Source organism: Elgaria multicarinata, chromosome 3, assembly GCF_023053635.1.
Source record: "Elgaria multicarinata webbii isolate HBS135686 ecotype San Diego chromosome 3, rElgMul1.1.pri, whole genome shotgun sequence".
In the NCBI taxonomy this organism is placed as follows: domain Eukaryota; kingdom Metazoa; phylum Chordata; class Lepidosauria; order Squamata; family Anguidae; genus Elgaria; species Elgaria multicarinata.
The window spans coordinates 64,332,704-64,355,151 of record NC_086173.1 but is presented as its reverse complement, the minus strand read 5'-3'; the positions used below and the strand labels follow the sequence as shown (position 1 = coordinate 64,355,151).

General features: G+C 43.4%; 2 protein-coding genes across 4 annotated transcripts in view; one reads left to right on the top strand and one right to left on the bottom strand.

The window, feature by feature from the left end:
* The window catches only part of WDR83 (WD repeat domain 83), a 37,894-nt gene that overhangs the window by 2,865 nt on the left and 12,581 nt on the right, over positions 1 to 22,448 (bottom strand). The window contains exons 1-7 of one of the 3 annotated variants that reach the window (XM_063120521.1): positions 5,246 to 5,265; positions 4,261 to 4,395; positions 3,823 to 3,943; positions 3,016 to 3,121; positions 1,958 to 2,006; positions 1,745 to 1,871; positions 201 to 268 (exon numbers count right to left, since the gene is read on the bottom strand). In XM_063120521.1, the coding sequence (XP_062976591.1) occupies positions 201 to 268; positions 1,745 to 1,871; positions 1,958 to 2,006; positions 3,016 to 3,121; positions 3,823 to 3,943; positions 4,261 to 4,363 (574 nt within the window). In that variant the 5' untranslated portion in view covers positions 4,364 to 4,395; positions 5,246 to 5,265. Of the gene's footprint in view, positions 1 to 200; positions 269 to 1,744; positions 1,872 to 1,957; positions 2,007 to 3,015; positions 3,122 to 3,822; positions 3,944 to 4,260; positions 4,396 to 5,165; positions 5,266 to 22,448 lie in introns of those variants that run through there. The other 2 variants (XM_063120520.1, XM_063120519.1) reach the window with 2 other exon arrangements.
* On the top strand, positions 5,590 to 15,028 carry WDR83OS (WD repeat domain 83 opposite strand). The gene is made up of 4 exons (XM_063120522.1): positions 5,590 to 5,698; positions 8,560 to 8,665; positions 12,621 to 12,718; positions 14,796 to 15,028. The coding sequence occupies exons 1-4, from the start codon at positions 5,649 to 5,651 to the stop codon at positions 14,860 to 14,862; spliced, it is 321 nt and encodes a 106-aa protein (XP_062976592.1). The 5' UTR covers positions 5,590 to 5,648; the 3' UTR covers positions 14,863 to 15,028.

Genomic DNA, 22,448 nt, shown 5'->3' with positions numbered 1-22,448 from the left:
GAGTGGATGCAGTGGTGAAGGTGCAAGATGGGGCCCTGCTGAAGCATTTCAACCTGAACTTGAGGGGTATCTACTGGAGAAAACATGGCAAAACACATCCATTTCTCATCTAGGACAAGAGAGGCAAAGGAAATGTATCGCCCTGAACACTGTTGCTCTCACTACACCAGATTTCCAAGTGGTCCATAAGCAACACTCACTTCCAATGTAATCTGAGCAGAGCTCCCCAGCACGAAGGTCGTAGCGCCGGACACGCCCATCCACGGAACTGAGGAAGAAATGAGAGGCGTTGGGGGCATCCAGCTAGTGGTGTGAGCATGGCGCTCATCCAGCACACTGACCTATGACCCCGAGATCTCAAAAGGTGCACTTTAACAGCTAGAATTTTTAAACCACGAAAATCAATTTCTGAGGTAAGACACCCCCTCCCTTCAAAAAACATGCACACTTTTTTTTCTTCTCATCTTCGGCACAATTGCACAAACTGCAAAGAGTTTGCACAGTGCACAGTGGAGATGTGTTTTTTTCAGCAATTGGGAAAGAACTGTTGAAGTTGTAGAAATATGGAACTGTTCAAGGGGAAAGACCCTAGGGGTTAGGAGGAGGGACTAGTAGCACTGGCTGAGTGAAGGAAGTCCAATCCCATGACCAATAGAAGGCACCATGCAAATCATTACCCCTGTTAGTAAACTGTGCATCCTGTGTGTGTTCATTACCAAAATGGGCCTAGAGAGAGGGAAGGAGTGAGACTAGGATGTCGGAGTGGAGACCCCCAAAGTATGCATACAAATCTTGGAGTTTGAAGGGGAATCCTGGCTCCCTGTCCCTCTAATCCCTAAAATGAGGGTGGGGGGAGTATTTGGTACATGCACAACTGAATTTGAGCAACGGCAGTTGAGGGAAGAACATAGATACAAGACCAAGAAATCTCAAACAAGCAGAAAATGGCTTCACTGAGCAGAAAGCAAACTCCCCATTCTGCTAGAAAAGAGAAGGGGGGAGGGAGAAGGGGAAAAGGACACCACAACACACTGAAAAGGCTGATTGGAAAGTGAGCTCTGCACATTCTCCACTCAGCCAGCCATAGGAATCATCACCTATTATGGTTAGAGTTTTAATCAGTAACATTTCCAAGACAGTTTTCTGATTTAAAGACAGAACAGACAACATAATGTAACAAAATGGCAATATGTGTGTCTAAATTAGTTAAGATGTACAAAGGGATAAGTGTAGTACTGGGAACACTGAAGGGAAGCATGTGGACATGCCCATAAAGCAAAATGATGGCAAAGAATGTGACCACAGATATGTTTAAACAAGCATTTCCACTTCTGCAGTCCTTGACTGAGAGGCAGGATAGAAATATTTTAGTAAATAAAATAAGGAAAGACATTTTATCTCATCTCTACTTTGCTACAAAACACCACAACTACCAAGTACTATGATAGTTACTTTTAACTTTGACTGGGTGGAGTGAGGAAGGCTAGATGATCTCCCACACCCCATAAAAGCTGGTGTGGTACCTGCATGTATATCTGGGAAAAGGGGGAAATTGGGCTCTGTTACGCCTTATGGCAATCCTTCCATACATGGCTGCTACGCCCACAGCGATCTGGGTCAGGTTCCTCATGTTTTAAAAGTTTGTATTTAAAAAGCTTTTAAAAGCAGAACAGGGAGTGTGCCCTCTCCAGTTCTACCTTTAGCTTTGACTTCATCCCACCTTTCCTCTGTAACTCTTCCTCACCCTGTAAGGATTTCATGGTCTGACACCTTCAGACTGGAGACACCATCCTTGGCCTCGTCCAGGATCTGGATGGGATCTGGTCTGCGTGAACGACAGTCCCAGCAGCGAACACTGGAGTCAATAGAACCTGCATGAGAATAATCCTAGTTAGAGCCTAAAATGAGTTCCCCAGGAGCAGCAGGTAAGTATGGTGAGAAGGTAAACAGTGCTTACCTGAAAGGATCACAGTTGCCTCTTCATTGAACTGGACACAGTTTACCTTCTGCACAATAAGACAGAAAAGAATAAAAGGGGATTAGTGATGGCGACTCTCCTGAAGGCTACATCTTAACACCAAGCCCCTCAACGCTTTGAACTCTTGAAATTCCTGCAGAGATCTGTTCTCAATTCCTATCACTCTGCCTTCCCAAAGTGAACCATCCAATCTAGTCTTATAAACAACATGCATTACTTTAACACTTCCACTTAATTTCTTCTCTGATCCAGCAAGATAAGTGGACTGTGTGGTGTGTGTTTTTCCAAATTGAGCCCCAATTCCATATATTCAGTTTCTCTACCCAATTCTCCCTGTACGTAGGTAGAGGATGATCCCACAAAGGGTTACATTATTTCTTTAGTTTCCACTCCCCGAAACCTCTCATAGTAACGGACAGTATTTTGTACTCCGTGCACTTTTAACTGTCGAGTGGACAAAGTTGCAGAGACTGTGAAGTCTCTGTAAGACAAGGCACGTGGCTATCATCAGCCCCTTGTGCAGGGATGGTGAACCTCTGGCCCTCAGGCCAAAGTTAGTAAGCCAGGTCAGTCCTTCATGGGGAAGGTGAAAGAGGAGGGATGCTGGCTATGCACTCCGCCAGTGCTTTGAGGCGCTGGCTCCTTCCCAATGTACTCAAGGTGAGGGGGGAATGCTCTTCCAACTGGAATCTCTGTTCTTTTGGGGACTCAGCTTCACTCTACCTGGGCTTTCCCTGGCCAGAAACACCCCATGCAAGTGAAGTCGGATCTCCAAAATGCTAAGATGCTGGCTGAAGCAGCCAGCACTTTAGCCTGGGACCTGATGACATCATGAGGCATGGTGCCAACACTGATATCAAGAGTGGAGCCCTGCCCCCTGATGCCATCCAGCACACAGGATGAGTCATGGGAGAGGGAATCTGGGCCCCAGAGCATAAAAGGCTCCCCACCCCTGGCTCAGAGGAATTCATGTACCTAAAGCTGGAGACAGGACTCTCCCCATTTTCTTGAAACCTCCTAAGGACAAAACATCTTACCCCTGCATGGCCACGGAACTTGCGAACCACCTGCCCTGTGGCAACATCCCACAGCACTACTGTCTTGTCTGATCCACATGAGCAAAGCTGGCTGTTATCAAATGACCTGGGGTGTGGGGGAGAGAGATGGGGGAAACAACTGAAATAACTTTTCTTAGATCTGTTACTTCAGTCCATTGGAGCCCATTCCAAGGGCTCTATGTGGAATTTTCTGATTGCATTGTGCGTGTAGAATCTACCATATGGACAATATCAGATTTCATTTTTCAAAAACAAGTTTCTAGCCACTAAGCTTGTAAGGATAGCTTTGAAAGTTCAAGCTAAGTTTCAAAAGTGTTGGGACTGAGTAGGATTTCCCATGGTTACAGGTGGAATAATTGTCATTCACAGCATTTTCCCCCTTCCAATAGCTAGCAGAAAGTTTTTTCCCCTAAAATAAGATCATGCATTTAAATTTCTTCAATTTACTACTGATATTTCATAGAAATAGCTTTTGTTTATTGCTTTCTGGAGTAAAAAAAAAATCAGGATTCTATATGTCCATTTCCCCCTCTTTATTATGAAACTTTATATATTATGAAACTTTATATATTATATGTTTTATTAGCATATTTTGTAATAAAACTTTTAGTGGAGCAATTTTAAAATGTTACTTCACCCTGCCAACTCTTCTCATACAAACATGCACAAAGAACAAGAGTTCTAGTTACCATCTAGCCCATTTATCATCTAAAATTCTCTGAAGATATGCACAGCAAACCCCTTTCCCTTTTCTAACAAAATGGATCCCTCTCTACCAGCTCTTACCCGGCTGCATCCAGGACTTCATAGCCATGGCCACTGTAAGTCTTGAGGAGTGTCCCTTTGTGGGGGTTCCAGAGCTTGAGTGACTTGTCACTGCCACAAGTAAGACAATAATTTCCATCCACTGGGGTGGGGAGAGAGAGGGAGAAAGAAAAGCCAAGACTTTTTTTTGGTGGTGTTCTATTTCGTCTTGCACTTCTACCATTCACTCTGTAATAATAAATTTTTGCCCCACCCCCACCCCCAGTATCCAAGCTATATCTCTGGTGTGGGTACCCTCTCTCATCCATCATGACTATCTTGTTGATCTAGCAAACTACTAAAAGCTTACAGTCCCACCACAGACGTCACTTTCTTTCTAGGAAATTACCTCTTAAATTCTTGAGCCCTAGTAACTCAATGCTATCATTCCACTTCAAAAAAAACAAAAAATGCACTCACCATTGAACCTCACTGCCCTGACAGCTCCCTGTTTACATTCCAGTGTGCTCAGTAGTTTCTTGGGCAGCTCAGGCTTCTTAGGTTTTGGCTCTGGAAATGCCATGATGGAGACAAGTAACTTGCTTCAGAGGTGCACTACAAATTAAAATTGTCATGTATTTCAAATGTTTAAAAGTGTTAATATTGAAACATACTTAACATACTTTTAACTTTTGTATATTTCTATTCATAGGTTTTAAATGCATATGTTTTAAATTTTGTAATGCCACCTTGAGGCCCAGCATTGGGCAAAAGGCGGGATACAAATAAATATAATAAATAAATAAATTCTCCTGTATACTTGAGAGCAAAATCTCAAGCACCAGAAAGTATTAAGATTGCTTTGCTTCTGGGAATTTGTTCCTTTCAGAGTAACACCACCTTATTCCAAAATAATACAGATGCAAAGAGAAATTCGTTCTCAGCTACAAAAGCCATTTGAGCAACCAGATTCCTCATAACGGCGAACAGAATAAAACAGAACTAGAGACCATTCCACTCTAGAAAGATCAATCAGCAAATAAAGGCAAGGACCCACCACTTATGCTGTCCTATATACCATGTTCTGCCAGCCCACCAGAAAACCCTATTCCCACATTCCCATTCCACAGTAATTGTTACATTTATAGGGCTACATATATTTATATTTATAGGGCTACATGCGCGGCTCCTTAAACGTTCGCCCCCGGCCACACAACTCTATCCTTTCCCAATGCTCTTAAGAGCTCTCCCAATCTAGCTCTGCTTCCATAGCAGTTTTATCGCGCCTCCAGTGATTTTCCTATATATTTTCCTCTTCGCCAGACTCTTTCCCCATAGGAGGAGAAACTGTAGAAAATTCCTACAACTTCCACACTTCTTATTACCTCTAATAGTTTCCCCAAACCATTAAAGCATACTGTAAATCAGACTTTAGAGCAAGGAGGAAGATTATAAGAAACACAACCGTCCACCCCCCAATTCGCTCCCCTCGGAGCACAGTTTCCTTCGCCTCAGTTCCGCCCCTTCTCCGCGTGAATTTCCCAGCCAAGAGAGAAGGGGTTGTGACTGACTGCTTTGGCCCTCCCCGGTGGAGCAATCCCTGGCGTCTCTCCACGGAAGATAGGCTTCAAGGCCTCTCGAAGCAGTGGCCGAGTTCGGACGACACGACAATGTGTGTGTGTGTGTGTAATAGGAGGGGACATTGAAATCAACTGTTGCTTATCGTGTCGTCCGAACCCGACCAGTGTGAGCCTGGAACTAGAGCGCTTGAGCTCTGTGGTGCTACACTATTAATTGCCCTCACACGGCACTGCGAGGAAGCGGAAGACGGAGTTGCCGAGGAGGCGAGTTGGAGTAGCCGGAGTGCGATGTTCAGCAACAGCATGGCGGACCCGCGGCGGCCCAACCGCGTCCTCAGGTCAGCTATGGTGGGGCTTGGGAGTCGCCATGGCAACGCCACGGAGAGGGCACGGGGGCACTAGGTGCACGGAAGGAGACAGCACGGAATTTAGTCATTTGTGATCAGGAAAGAGGGCGCTGAGGTGCATGTGGTATCGTAAGCGATTGCACACGACGGGCCCAGGGTCACTATGGCAACGCAATGGACGGAGGCACGACAGGGCGACCCAGTCCTCATACCGGGTAGCAAAACCGCACTACCTTGGCAGAAGAGTGGGGGCTTTAGGTCAGAGAATGGTTAGACTGATTCAGATGATCAAAGTGTGCCAGAGCTGCAAGTCCTGATTCAAGTACATAGTTTTGTGGCACCTCATAGTCTTAACAAATTTATTCTGACATAAGCTTTCAAAGATTTATTTATTTATTTACTCATTACATTTCTATACCGCCCAATAGCCGGAGCTCTCTGGCGGTTCACAAAAAAGATGATAGCCTACTTCGTCAGATGCATGGAGTATTATGGGGATACTGTGCCACAAGATATCCAATGATTCAGTCAACATGTAAGTTGGGGAGACAGGTATAGCCTTGCTGCATTTACATGCTTTAAAAAAATCAGGAACTTTACCCTGTATAGGAGTCTTGCACATTTTTGAAAACAAGTTTAACAAAGTGGTGGACTTCTGCAGAAGTAGTGTACAGGGAAGGTCTTCATAGAATCGTAGAGTCGGAAGAGACTTTGGAGATCATCTAGAGACTTGTTTCCTAGAAAGAAAGTGGCGTCTAGTGTAGAACTGTAAATTTTTAGTGATTTGTTAGATCAAGAAAACAGTCATGATGTGATAAGGTGCATAGATGAGCATATAGCTTGCTCACTGGAGGAGTGAGTTCATTATTGTGAACAAATAGTAACTTGGTACCCTGGTCAGTATAGCTCTGCAATCCAGGATTCAGTTACAGCTCCCTTCACAGAAGGCTGACCAGCCTCTGCTTAAATATCTCACTTCTTTTTTTACAATGGCTGTGTGAACACTACTGTGAAGTAGGGTAGCTAAATAACTTTATAAAATAAAGTTTGTGTTGCTGGTCACTGAGAATATTGCAGATACTATCTAATAGATATGGTGATGTTTGCATAATCACATTCCATAAAGCACTTATTTTCACAATGCATGCTGAAGAAGGAGTATAACTTTTCATGTCAAATGCATGTCATTTTTGTACATGGGAAGGCCAATATCCTGCCAACAGGCACCCTACCATCAGGAAAGATGTCTGTGTGCCCACAGTAAATTAGTAGCAATTGGATATTAGTTGTGATATGAAATCTAGTAGGGCGTCAAACATATTAACACCTGCAATTTCATATTGAAAATATATTGGTATCTGTAGGAAAGCCTGAGCAAGAGACTCTTCTCATGGCAAGATGTTACAAACTATAGGCCTGGATAGTGCATGCTGGGACTTGTAGGACATTTTCTGTCTAATGCATAGCGTGCCCCAAGACATTTTTCCTAATGTTTAACTGAAATCTACCCTGAAATTAAGCCTGTTAGATCTAGTCCTGTCTTCTGGCAGCAGAGAAATATTTTCTCTGTTATCTGAAAACTGTTATTCAGGACTTAAATAAACTGCTAATAGGCATGTTCTTGCCAAACACAACAGCATAGGTTAGTTCTCATAATAAATGGAGTGAATTTTCTCTTGTCTATTGGGACAAGGTTCTTCTTACCTTAACATTTAGGAATCATGGCCAGAAGAAAACAATTAGCTGAAGCTATGATCCACATGTAATGATATAGTCGTACATGGATTGGGAATCATGCACTGGAATGGGGCTCCCACAAATGAGACTGGCAGTACAATCCTATACTCAAAACTAAGCCTCATTGGGTTGAAGGAAACTTGCTCCCAGGTACATGTGCATAGGATTGCAGCCTTAGTATACTCTGGGATAAATGAGCAAGCTGAACTACTGTTAGTTACTTTATCTTGACATCGCCTTATGACAGGGATGAAGAACCTTCTTTTGCTCAAGGCCTACACTACAAACTAAACTGACCAGGGTAATAACACTGAAGAATAGACATGCCTATTTGCATATAGGCAAATTCTCTCTCTCTCTCTCTCTCTCTCTCTCTCTCTCGTATATATGCACCCCCTTTTTCTATTTGCACTGTTTTAGCATACATCTGTGCAGAACAATTCCAGCAATGCAGGGAAGGAGTGGGAGTTACTTCATCTTCGTTCGCATACTTCTTTTGCATCTTGGAAAACCCAATTTTGTCTGGGGTTAGATAAAAAGGAAGGGATTATGTGACTTTTTTCTGGACCTATATTTTGCTACCCCGTTCTTAGAGTTAGCTTGCTGTTAGCTTAATTTATATATGGCTCATACTGAGAGGTTCAAAATATGTTATTTTACTGTCATAGAATCTATTGCACACATAAGCCTTCAGGAGTAATACACAAATTTCACAACACGCAGGTACTTGCTAGTTTTACAGCATCAGAGAATTCAACCAACAGGGGTCAAAATTCTGACCCTTTTGCTTTTTCCTTATGAAAGCAAGAAGTCTCCAGGAAGCAATTGGCCTTCCTTTTGGTTTGATGTGGCTGAGATACAACTTAGGAGAGCAATCTTCCTTCATTCTGAGGAACTACATTTTGGGAGAGAATGATATTGGAGATGCTAGCTCCATTTCTTCTTTCACAGGCACTAGACTCTAGTGTCTAGACTCTAGAGCAACAATTATCTGCTTATTGGCTTACCATTGATGTCTTGCTCCTTGCTGTGCTATTGTAGTGGATGGAGTTAATACTTTCCTTTTAAGCATAATTTAATGGTTCCCCCCCTAAATATGGGTGATTCATTTGTAGATACAAGCCTCCATCTACAGAGAACAACCCTACCCTGGAAGACCCCACACCAGACTACATGAATCTGCTGGGAATGATTTTCAGTATGTGTGGCTTGATGCTAAAGGTGAGTTCTGGAGTGCTAGGCCTTTGACTCCAAGGCATCAAGAACGCTAACTAAGCAAATCAAGTAAAAAGTTATACCAGCTGTGTGTTATCATGTAACTACTAAATTGCTTTTAGATTGTAGAATTTTTCTAAGGCACAAGAATCACCTGCCATGAACAGTCCCAAGTTAGTTGAATTTGCATGATAGAACTGAATTGGGCAGCTTATTCTAGTAATAAAACCCACAACATTTCCGCCTTCCCTATGTTATATTGAATTAACTACACAGTATACCTGAACCTAGGCCTTGTCCATTTCCCTGCCGCTTTAGCTATTTCTTCAAGGCTGTTGCTATTCCTTTAGCCAAAGCATTCCATACAATAGTAAAATAAGAGATGAGATAGTATACATCTCCCAAGCCCCAAAGGTTGTTCAGTTATTAACTAATTGCTGAGGGTTAAATAACAATATAATGATACTTCAGTTCAAGTTACTGCTGTTTGGTGAATTTTACTGGAGTTATAATGAAGCCACATAAACTACTGAAGATGTATTAGTGAGAGCAATTGGCTCTGGAAGAAGTCCAAACTATTTAAAGGCTGCACAAGGCATTGTAATGCACAGTGTGAGACCGAATAGTTAAATGAACTTCCTTATCTGAATGAATGGTTCACTGTGTATCTGTGCTGCAGGCAGTACATAAAGAGCCTGTGTCATATGCTAGCATGTCTTCCACTAACATCAGTTTGCTTCTGCCTAAGGAATCTGATTTGCAATTCGTTATGCAGGTCTTTGAGTACATCACTTTTCTTTTAGATAAGGAAGATAACACCTGTCAACACCTGTTTAGGGGCTCTAAAATAGATAACCAAGTCTTTGAACAATACTGCCAGTTAATAATTACAGCAGTTAAAATATGATTCAACTGTAAATTCCATATTAAAACTTGTAAAAGATTTTATGCTTTTATCAAATACATGATAGTATTAATAGACAAATATACTGCTCCCTATTCAAGAATTTTGAACTAGTAGACAAATAGAATAAAAGAATAAAAACATTAAAAGTACATTTTTAAAGAAACAAAGTGCAAATAAAACCACAGCTGGTCATTAAGGGAAGGCTTCCTGGAACAACGATGTTTTCAGGAGGCAATGGAAGGAATACAAAGTTGGCACCTGCCTGATCTCCAGCAGCAGGGAATTCCATGGGATGGGGGCAATTTATAGCCTATAAGTCCCACCATCTTCACAGACACGTTTGGTGGGAACATGGGAGAGGGCCTTCTCAGTGGCTGCTCCAGTGCTTTGGAACTCTCTTCCTGGGGAAGCTAGGCTGGCTCCCTCCTTGATGTGCTTTTGGAAGCAGGCAAAAACTTGTTTGTTCCGACAGGCCTTTGGAGAATAAACTGGTGCTCCATCTATGTTAAGGTCTTGTAAAATTGTCGTGTGTTTTAAACATTTAATGTTTTAATATTGTATTTTTTTAAAATTTTGTACATTTCTTTTCCTAGGTTTACAATGTTTATATTTTAATTTTTGTAAGGTCGCCTTGAGGCCCAGTATTGGGCAAAAGGCGGGATACAAATAAATATAATAATAATAACTGATTACAGTTATATTGAACCCATAATCTCCACCTATAAAGCTGAAAGCATGTGTGTAGGTTTGTATGTCTGGAAATGTTTGTCCACTGACTGATGAGGTAGAAGCTTGAAATTTATGACACTGATAGGTCTTCACATACAAAGTTTTAAAAAATTCCTAAATCCAGAATTTTTGTGTCTTAACTATTTTTTTAATAATTTAAAATATACTTTAGGCTGACGCCTACACCTCCCAGCATGCCTATAACTCCCAGCAACTGAAGGCATGCTGGGAGGTGTAGGCATAGCAGACGTCTTGGGGGATCACGCAAGGCCTTTGTAACAGCTGCACAGTCTGGCATGCCTTCACCATTGCTGCTGGCGTCAACAAGAGGAGGGAAATGCCTTTCAGAGGACGCAGGCAGCAGCCTGACAAAGGCATGGTGGGAGGTGTAGACATTTCAAAGATCTCAGGGGATTGCGCGTGGCTATGTGGGTGATCCCCTGCGCAGCTCCCATAGCTGCCACCAGCTAATAGTTGGCTGTCCAGCTATGACTGGTGCCCACCACCACCACTGCCTCAGGAGCCAGGCCAAAAGAGAGAAAATGGAGCCGAGGAAACAGGTGCCACCCACCAATCTCAAAGCCGTAAATACGGATGGCAGCGTGGTGGCAGCAGTGGGGCAAGCTGCAGTGGAGAATGGTGGCACCGGCACCAGTCTGGGGACCTGCCCACTTGGTGTCGATGGTGGGATCAATGGCAGTGGCAAGCATGGAGATGTTGGACCAGTGAGGAAGAAGGACATGAGGACTGAGGGGATGGGGGTGCCCTTCCAGCACCCAGGCAACGCCGGGTATATCAGCTAGTAAGATCTAAAGTCAAATTTTAAAATACAGAATCTATTATATTCATACAAAATAGTTCAGAGACTTTAAAAACTTTTCATGAAAAGCTCTTAAGTAGTCGTGAAGAAGTAAAAAGGGTGACTTTTAGTAACCTGAGATTTTTTTAAATTAGTAAATTTTAAAATGAATGCTAATTTTCGAACATGCTAACTGTTAGGGTCTACTTATAGTGCAATCCTAAACATGTATACTCAAAAGTAAAAGGGCATTTCTGATCCCCTTGGTTGGCTGTCTGAAGGGTGACTGTCTAAAGGGGGTTAGGATGGGGCAGGCGGAGAGGGATGTCCCCAACAGAGGCTCTCAGTATGCCCATGGAAACTCTGCAGGTATAGGAGTATCACTGGCAGTTGGGCCCCCAACAGGGCATTTTATGCTTTGGATCCCAAACCCCCTTCTCTAGGATTGGGCCTCTTAACTATCACAGCCTGGATCTGAGGAGAGTAATTTTCCCTCCCATTCAGACCAATGGGGGGCATTTAAAAAACAAGAACTGCAACCTTGCTGGAAAACTAAAAGTGGAGGAAAGCCTTCCCACCTTAGCCAGAGTGAGATGGCAGGGCTTCAGAAGTAGCAGATTGTCTGCCACTTAGCTACTCCACCCCTACTTAGGATTGCTCTGTTAGTCCCATTGAGTTCAATGGAGCTTACTCCCAAGTAGAATTGCAGCTTTATTATAGCTTTACTTGATAGTTTTCATGATTCCAAGTTCTCTTCTCACAGAGGTTATATTCAAATGGCGCCAAGAGTACTGCAAACCTGCTATACCTAACCTGTTAATGTCAAAGTGAATCCTATGAGATCCTCTTTACATTTATAAAAACATTCAACTTTTCTTGTAGGACTCTCAAGAATGAAAAAATATTTAAAGTAAAAAAATCCAGAAAGATTTACTCTGTAACAACAGTATGTTTAAATCTGTTTGGTAATATCTGTATCTTTGGATCTTATCTATCAGCAATAAATAAATAAAATATTTCTTTGAATGTGTTTGTTAACAAAATATTGAGCTAAAGGACCATCTGATGCTTTTTTCCTAATATTTTCTGTAAGTTCCACAATTCTCCCTCTGGGTTGAGGTGTTTTTTTTAATATCGATAAGAATTACTGAGATATCCATTTACATACACACATGTCCTTTTTTGCAGTTCTCAGTTCATCTCCTCTCGTGAGTGAACACCCTTGATCTCTGAGAAGCCGTGGACAATACAGTATCATTTGAGAGGCCTGAATTCATTAATATGTCTTTAGTTTCATAGTTCTCTGGAAATCAAACATGTTTTATTATTTACTTGGCCATTAACTTTGAGTGAGCTTTATCCAGCAAAATATATTGATTTTAAAAATAAATACAATTCCTGAGTTCATTGAAGAAGCAAGGCGGAGTTTTATAATGGTGTTAAACCTGTACTAGAGAGTAACTGATGTTGCTAAATCCTTGTCACCCCATTGAGGCTCTCACTACATTGCTTCATGGTATTTGCAGCTAAAGTGGTGCGCCTGGATTGCTGTCTACTGCTCATTCATCAGCTTTGCCAACTCTCGGAGCTCAGAAGACACCAAACAGATGATGAGCAGTTTCATGTGAGTCATGCTCTTACAGTACTTTCGGGTTAATCTCTTACTACCACTGAGTCTCTGACAACTCTTTCATTAAAAAAAAAAAAAAAAACTTAGAATGTTCAAACATCCTAGCTATGTAGAATGCAATGTCCAGTTGGCAGCCAGCCTCAAATTTCCTTTTTCAACCCACTACGAGAGACGAGGCATGCTGCTGTCTTCCCATTGCCAAAAGCATGATACAGTTGTGCACAGAAAGTCCTGCTCTCTCTTCTCTTGTACGCAACCATCTTCTGACTGCAGAGGATGTCTGTTTTTCTTCTAAATGCAATACATGTTCTTCTATATGCATTATATTTTACTAACCAGGCCAACTTGGTCTTTCACTTGTTTTGAACTGCTTTGCAGCTGAGAAGGACTTCCTTCTCTCTCTCTCTCTCTCTCTCTCTCTCTCTCTCTCTCTCTCTCTCTCTCTCTCTCTCTCTCTCTGCTGGAACGCTTCCACCCTCCCACCCCAATGGAACCTTGATGCTTCTATGGTTGCAGCTGCTGCTGCCATCTGCTCCCACTTGCCTTCCCACTTGTGTGTATGCCCCTGGGTAGACAGGATGGTGCATCACAGTCGAACAGAAAGCTGGCCAAATAATGGCTGCTAGGGAGCTGGCTTTTTAATATATTATGATAAGGCCCGAGTCTGGAAACTCTTAAGCTGGCCTGCTCTAATTAGCATCTCTTGCCAGAATACCACCATATTGCCATCCTATAGCTATCACATTGGCAAAAGCGAAACAGCTCAAGGCAATGGTGCTTGGTTGTCAGGACCAGAGTCCACCCCAAAGATCCCTCCATTGAAACAGAGCAATGGAGCTCCTGGACATACTAATCCTATCTTCCCAGCACACCATTCCAATCAGGATAACACCCTGCCAGTTACTGACAATACCATGGACCTATGTGATTATCCAGCCTAGTATCTGCTCACTCATGAAGCATCTGTGAGCCCCTTTCAGAAATCAATACTGCCATCTCCACTTGTTCTCCATGAAGGGCTTTCCATTAAATACCGTTGACTTTTATTTTCTAAAAAATATAATTGCCCTCAGATTTGTGTGTTTCGGGATGAGCCCTGATGGCAGTTGCTGTGGCCCAACTTGGACTTTGCACTCCTGGCAGGGCACCTGTCTGCTTTCCATTAACTCATGATCCTGCCCAGTATATGCGCTAATGTGGCCTGGAAAACTTGATTCTACACACCACCCTGGCTCCTTTTGTAGATTTAACCTACTATTGAGGATTCTCCCATCTCTGATTAACCAATTAAGAATTAACAATAAGGCTTTCCCCCCTCCCTCCCTCTTCTTTCCAACTCTTTGGGCTCATTGCTCTTTTCTCTACCCCACCTCCATTGGGATAGCCTTCATACTTGGCCCTTGTAACAAAGTGTTTATAAATTGATATTTTTATGCCTTTCTCTTTATAAACTTAACCTTTTCTTGGTTAAGTTCTTCCTGAACAGCTTGCAGTGATGTTTCATTATAAGGACCCTAAGTTACACATGCCAGGTCCTGTTAATTTAACTACTTAGTTACAGTATTAGTTTTCTAAGACAACTATACCTGATGTCTGTCTTGGCTGGCTGTCCTCTGGGAATAGAATAAAAGGTTGCAGTGGTCAGAGGTTCCCCTAGTCATAATTCTAGTCCCCACTCAGCCATTGAAGCTCACTGGGTGACTTTAGGCCAGTCACAGACTCTCAGCCCAACCTAACTCACAAGGTTGATGTGAGGATAAAATAGGGAGGAGGAGAATTATGGGTTCCTTGGAGGAAATAAGGCAGAATATAAATGTAATAAACAAAATTCTCTATCTGTTCTTGAGAGAAGCACTTGCAGGATAAAGAATGAGGTTCAGATGCATGGCAAATATACCTGTTCCTGAGCAACTGTGGGAATACATCCTATATATTTAGCTTGAATCCATATTTTGGGATTCTTTGGTCAAATTTTTAATTTGTTATGTTGACATTACTACCTAGGCTGCTATTACTAATGTTACACTAGGGATTTCCCCCCTAATTCTTTCAGTCCTCTTCCTTTCTCCAGGTTGTCCATCTCTGCTGTAGTGATGTCCTACCTTCAAAACCCCCAGCCCATGTCTCCTCCTTGGTGAAATGATGACCCCTCTTAGATCTCCTCTTGCAAAGCAGAAGCACCCTCCCTTTTGAGAGAGGACCATTTTCTCAGGCAATGCGGACCTATTTGCACAAAGATAGTCTTGCAAAAGTATTGGGAGTATTCCTTTTGCTGTGTCAATAAAGTGATGGTTGTTAAAGTTACTTTGGTTAAATGCCAGATTGACTGTGTGTTAATGAAACATTCACTTGAACACCACTTTATCTGTTAGCCAAGCAAATCTCTACGGTGAGCTTTCACTGTACTCCCCAGACTGCTAGGGTTGTCTGACCAGTTGGAAAAAGAAGCAATCTTGACCAGAAACAACCTTAACCTTAATAAACCAATTAAAAGAAGCATTTGCTCTTAGAACCAGTAATTGACGCCAATTAGTGTACAGTAGAAATTACCTATTGGGAAACTTCTTTAAAGCTGTGTGTAGCTCTGTACTGGTTGGTAACTTCCCACTATAGCCTCTAGTCAGAGTAGGAGAGCTGTGGAGGCACGTTATCAGGCAGCTTCTAACTTGTAGCACTGTATTCTGTTAAGCAGGGATGTGAGACAGTGACCTTTCTCAGCAATGCATTGATTTTATATCTGAACCATGGGATTCTAGGAATCTGCCCCTCAATTATAATAAGAATTTGGTGAATCTGAACTGGGATGAGAATGGTACCCATTATCAAGGCAACACATATTAGTTTCTTCTTAAATGTGGCATACATTTGTATGTATGCATACAAGCGCGTACACCCAATCAGTTTTGTTAAACAATGGCAAGAGGAGTTTTTATGCAATTCATGTTTTATGTATGAAGTGATTATTCAAATTTTTGCTACAGTGTGAGTCTCAAAGGAAGAGGTTTGTTATTTATTATTTATTTGCAGTTACTCATAATCAATTCAAAGGTTTCACGTTCGCAACACCCTTTACGCAAACAAGAATGATCAAATATCAAGTGAGAGACATTAGGGCAGTGTTCTTTGGCTGAGCTCCAGAGACTGGAATGCAGCTGTTGATTCATGCCTGCCCCTTCTCTCTCCCCCCCCCCCCCTCTCGTTTCTGGCTTCTAGACAAATCCTCCTCCTCCTCCTACATATCTTCGTGAGAGAGGAGGCTGGATTGGTTTGGGGGAGTGACAGAGCTGGAATATCAAACGGGGGAGTGGGGGCTGCGGATAAGGACTGAGAGGGGCATTGCATGCGGTAGGGAGGAAACCTGACCTGGGATCATAGGAGAATTTGGAGTAATGTCTGTTAGTTAGCATATTAGCGGAACTTCGGGAATTGAAGGCTTTTATAGTTCATCTTGGCATACTCTTAGGGCCCTAGGTATGCTAGGACAGATTCCCTTTGCGTACAAGAGAATATATATACTCAAGATCCCTTAATATGGATTAGTTTTGGATCGCTGCTTACTTTAATTGGCTTTGCTATCCTACTTTTCACAGGCTGTGACATGCAGAAATTAAAAAAGTGAACCTTTCTCTATCAGGGGAGATAAATTTTTCGCCTACTTCATTTCTTTGTCTCAGGCTGTTGCTTAAGGCATAAAAGCAGGCCCAGCAAAAACAAAAGGAGGCGACCTTGGATTAGCGACATCTTTACCATTCTACTCACAGTTGTTAAAGCGTAGTGAGGAGATAATATATTTCCCCCCACCCTTTCGAAACGTACTTCTAGGTGAAGTAATTCTCATGAATTACTGATTGTGCATACACACCCGGGGGCTGGCAGTTTATTCGAAAGTGAAAAAAGCGTGAGTTATCTGGAAAGAATGGCTTTCGATTCTTCGCTATACGATCTCAGCACGCCAGCTATGATCTTTTGTTCAAAATCCTTCGCCTGACCCCAGGGTGGTGAGAAAACTCGCATCGCTGCGTTGGCCCTGGGGCTCTTTAGGATCGGGAAGACGGGGGCGAGAGTGTTCAGCGGGGAAGCGAGGAGAATCCAGGTGCATTTGTGCATTCCCGTCTGTTCGGAAAAAAACGTGGAGCCCTAGCGGGCATCCTGTGCCTTTAAGAGAGCGGCAACCCCTACCCCCCCTTTCCCTCCCCAATCTATTTTGGCTTGATGCTGTTTTCATTTCCGCCTTCCTGTTCCGCATGTGGTGCCAGGAAATTCCCCGCTTCCGCACTTGCCGGGCAGGAGACGGGGGCGGAGCGGGGGCCGCGTAGGCTGTGTGGAATGCAGCCGGAGGGGGACGGACGGGCAGGCAGGCAGGCAGGCGCAGGCAACAGCATGCCTTTTTAATCGCTCACCACCCAGAAGGCTTAGTGAAGCTGTGCTAGGCTGTATTCATCCGCCCTGACCTACATTTCCCGCGCTCCGAGAGACTTCTCTGCATGGTGGATGTCGGACATCTGGATTCGGGCCCCATTTAAACGTGACTCCGGACGAGCAAGATGTAAACCCGTGCGGCTTTGCACGCATCCGGAGTTTGTTTAAATCAGGTCGCCTCGCCTAGGTGTGCACTGTCAGCCTGCTACAGGGAGCAGCGGATCTGTAGCCCGGAAAAGAAGGCGCTGCTAGAGCGGGCAAACATTGCACCACAGTGGCTAAGGGCCCGGTTCAAAGGATTCACTGGGCCTTGCAATGCCACGTTGTAAATTTTTGCCTGCCTTAAAATCAGGCTTAAATGATGGGCTTAAGCCTGCCTGGTAACTATGATGCTAGACTTAGAAGCTTTAGCATTTAATCTCACATTTTAGCCAGTGGCAAAGGAGAAGCCCTCTGTTCATTCTCAGAGACACTGTTCTTGATTTTTATGTCATACTTTCATGGGCTGGAGCTCTGACATTAAAAACAAAGCGAAATGTAGGAATCTGCTTTCTACTGAGTCAGACCATTGTATTGTCAACATTGACTGGCAGCAGCTGTTCAGGGCTTCAGGCAGGATTCTTTCCTAACTCTGAGATGCTTGCAAAAGAAAGCCCCACTTGTATTCTCCCACATGAAGGGATGGGATGGCATTTATTTATTTATTACATTTCTAATCCACCCAATAACTGATGTTCTTTGCGTGGATTACAAACAGTTATGAAAATTAAAATGCCACAGAAAGTGCCTTTAGATACTCTTGTTCCAAGCCATTCAGGACTTTAAAGGTCAACACCAACATTTTGAATTGCGCGCAGAAATGGACTGGAAGCAGTGCAGCTGACAAAGCACTGGTATCACATGATCATATTGACCAGCCCCAGTTAGTAACCTAGCAATCCTATTTTGAACTAACCGAAGTTTCTGGATCGTCTTCAATGATAGCTGCATATACAGTACTTTGCAGTAATCCATCCAAGAGGTTCCCAGAGCATAGATAACTGTCGCCAAGCTATCTCTAGGTTTGCAGCTGGTACATCAATCTAAACTGATAAAAAGGTATTCCTGGCCACTGAGGCCACCTGGGCTTCCAGTGACAGTAATGGATCCAGAAGCACCCCAAGTTGTATACCTAATCTTTCAGAGGGAGTGCAACCCACTCCAGGGCAGGCTGAATTCCACTCAACTGGGCAGACAAACCACCTGCTAACAAGCTCTCTGTCTTGTCTGGATTGAGTTTGTTTATTGGGCCTCATCCAGTCCTGGGTTAGATGAAAAGGAGAGGTAGAGCTGGGTGGCATTGGCATACTGATGGCACCTCAGTCTTCATCCCCAGATAACCTCTCCCAATGGTTTCATATATATTAAACAGCATGGGGGATAAAACTGAGCCCTGTAGAGTGTTGTGATGTAATTGCCATGCAAAAAAGCAATAATCCCCAAACACCACTTTCTGAAAGTGACCATCCAACTAGGAATGGAACCACTGTAAAACAGTGCACCCAACTCAGACCGCCATTCCAGAAGGAAACAATGGTCAATAGTATTGAAACCCACTGAGCAGTCTAGGAGAACCAACAGGGTTGCACTCTGCTGTCTCTCCTGGCAAAAGTCATCCCAGATTAGGGATGAACGACTTGTGGATCAAAACATCTGGAGGGTCCTAAAATATATCAGTCGAGACGACTCTTTCTCCCAAGGAAAGAGCAGAGTGGTGCAGCCTGTCTGATCAGTGGAGTATTGAGCTGTAGTGCAAGCTGGTAGGCGTTTGCCTTGCACGCCTTACTGAATGATGCAGTGTTCTTGCCTACACCAGAGGAGCTCTGGGAATGAAACAGAGCTGACATATGGGAAGGCCTAGTCTGGTATTGTAGTGTGGGTGTTTGGGTGTAGTAAGGTATGCCAGAGAGGGGAAGATACAAGTAGCATATAGTGAGATAATAATCTCTTGCTAATATTTTAGTTCAAGGAACAGAAAATGTGTTATCAACATTGGACAACTATCCATTTGGCTGCCACTCCCCTCCTTCCTAATAGATGACAGAGAGCAAGCACTGTGATATTGGCAGCACAGGAAGAAAAAGAGAAGTAGCCCTTCGAGGCCTGTGCGGGGAACAGCTACTGCTTTTATACAGGAAGGAAGGCAGCCCCACCCTGTAAATGTTGCTTCCCCTTCATGTCATCAGTTGCTGGTAGAATGGGCAATATCAGCTTTACTGATTTAAGCAGACATATACATACATAGTTCATACATAAAATACTTCCCAGACTTAGTACAGTAGATATTCACACATAGAGGCTCAGTTCACAAGTCATGGCAGCTCTGAGGTGGTTTTAACCCAGGAATTGTTGGGGCTGAGCATCAATGAGTAAGCACACTGCCTCCCATTTGTTTATCATTTACGCTTTCAATCAACAACCCAGGAACATCCTATGCCTCGGTTATTGTGACATCCAAATGTGCGACTGGGTTGTTTAGGGATTAAACAACCCAGAATTAACCCAACAACAACTCATGGGTGATTATTGGATAACTCAGGGTTGTTTATCCCCCCAAACAACCCAGAGTTATGGGTTCCAATGTCATGATAGCAGTCCTGCCATAAGGTGTTCCTGGGATTGAAAGCAGAAGTGACGAGCACACAGGAGGCAGTGTACTCGCTCACTGCTGTAAACGGGGCCATACTCCTCAACATTACCTCCACATATAAAGGCATACATAGTCCCTAAATATATTTGAATTACATATACTCCCTGTTCAGGCATACAATGTGTGTGCATGGATGTGTATTCATACTTTCCCCTAACTGTTGCATTAAACACATGTGCACAGAAATTTCTCCTGACAAATAGGTAGTGTTGATCTTTCTAATAGACTTACAAACATGCACACACAATGGGCCAGTTTGTGCAACTGCAGTAATGGAAATAAGTCATGGTGGCTTATTTCCCCATTGTGCATACCGGTCAGATTTCCCTAATTGCCCTTGCTGGCGTCATCCAGGTGGCATTGCTTGTTTGGTTGGGGGAGCAACCTTCAAATAATAGCCCATGTGTTATTTGAGGGTTCCTGCCCCCTCAAACAAGCCACCCACCCCCAGTTCAGAAGGCATGGCAAGCCGAGCAGCGGGAGTAATTAGGGAAATCCAGCTGGCATGCATGGCAGGACTTGATAAGCATGCTACAATCATGCAAACCAGTGTCAATACTCCATAGACATAAATGCAAGTGGTACAATGATTTGTACGCATGCTCAATGTGTTACTTCTGTTGTAGGTATGTTTGAAAGGTGGAAGATGACTTAGGTCTTCCATTCTTTATCTTGAATATAAAAGTTCTCAACACTTGTATCTGGGATGGAAAGAAAATTACTTTGTATGAGCTCTGGGGAGAGAAGAAACAGCTGTTGACCAGGTGTGGGATTGGCTTTCTAGATGATGCAATTTCTGAGAACTGAGACCAGTTTGGGGTCATTGACAGACAAAGGAGAAAGGATTGTTTGGTTATCGACTGCTGGCCTTCTCCTTCCAAATCCATGAAAGCTTGTTGGATGGGACAATGATTGCAAGGAGCTGAACTTTGGATATGCCCTGCGGGAGACTAGGCGGAAACAGACCCAGTGCAGATAGCATTCAGTCTCCAGTGTATGTGTCAATGGTTTTGAATGAGATGTTCCCTTTTACTTCAAAAGCTGCACTATCCTTGCAGAGCCTGCTTACCTCGCATCCTCCCTGGCAGTTATCAAGGGCCCAGTCTTTTGCCAACCAGCCTGTTGTTCCAACCTGACTGGCAGCGTGCCCAGGCTGAAATGTGCAAGTGCTGCCCTGCTAGGCAAGGGACAAGGAGCAGTCGGCACATTCCCAAGGAACCTCCCTAAGCCTGCACCCATGAGTACCAGGCATGTGCAGCCAGACAGTGTAGGAAGGAGACAGTGGAGCTGCACAAGGAAAGATGGTCTCGGTAGCCTTGAGGCAGCAGGGGCATTACCCAAGGTGGAAAGCAAGGCTCAGTCCAATCAAGTACATTCTACCATGGCTGCACTCTAGGGCTGCAATCAGTGGGAACTGGAGAAAACTGACTAGAGAATCACACCTGGGCAAGAGGAAGCTAACAGCCCTTTCACCGCTCCATATAGTAGGGTGATGATATGGAAAGGAGGACCGGGCTCCTGTATCTTTAACAGTTGCATAGAAAAGGGAACTTCACCAGGTGTCATTTGTATATATGAAGACCCTGGTGAAACACCCTCTTCATCACAACAGTTAAAGCTGCAGGAGCTATACTAGAGTGACCAGATTTAAAAGAGGGCAGGGCACCTGCAGCTTTAATTGTTGTGATGAAGAGGAAATTTCACCAGGTTCTCATATATACAAATAACACCTGCAGAAATTCCCTTTTCAATACAACTGCTGAAGATACAGGAGCCCTGTCCTCCCTTTCATATGGTCACACTACATATAGTTCTAGAGTTCATATAACATCCTCTCAATGATACCAGCAAACCCTGTTACTCTCACCAGGCATCACGTTTTAGCAAAATAAGCTCCTTGTATATTTTATTCAAAGGCTGAATTATCTGATAAAGTTGATTAATGGGACACAAATTCTGACCGTTCCAAAAAGGGCTGGTTCTCTCACCCAGTTCCAAGCTGATACAGAGTTCCTTAGGAGTGCTAAGCCAGGTTGGAGGGAGTGGCTAGCTTTGGGTGTGAGATATGGAATATCGGTATTTCCACTTTGTGACAAAACATGGAAAGCACATTTATAGTTCGTTGTACACACAACATGCTCAAACGGTGCCTTAAGGTGTCAGGAACACCTAAATGGGTTGCCGTGTGCGAACAGGTAAGCAACCAAAGTGCACAAATTACAGCCTCTACAATCATTGTATAAAGAATTAGGAAACATGAGGGGGAAATGTCAATGTATGAACTTTGCCTCATTCAGCTGATTGCTTCATGCACTGATCATTTTGTTGTATACATGATCTCTTATCACTCTCACAGCATGGTATGTGGCAAAACTGAAGGAGAGCTCATTGCTTTTGTGTTGCTGCTGGGGAACTTCAACTCTGCAAAACCTGGGACTTGCTCTTCACCCTGTGTACTTACAGCTGTGCATGCATATTATTAGCAAGCAGATAAACAGAACCCATGGTTTAAAGAGGTCATGTGACTTGTATGAAATTTGTGTCCCTGAAAGATTCGGGTTCCAAGCGACTTTCCCCTAACCTATTAGATTTTGTTTCCTTCTTTTCTGTTTGTGT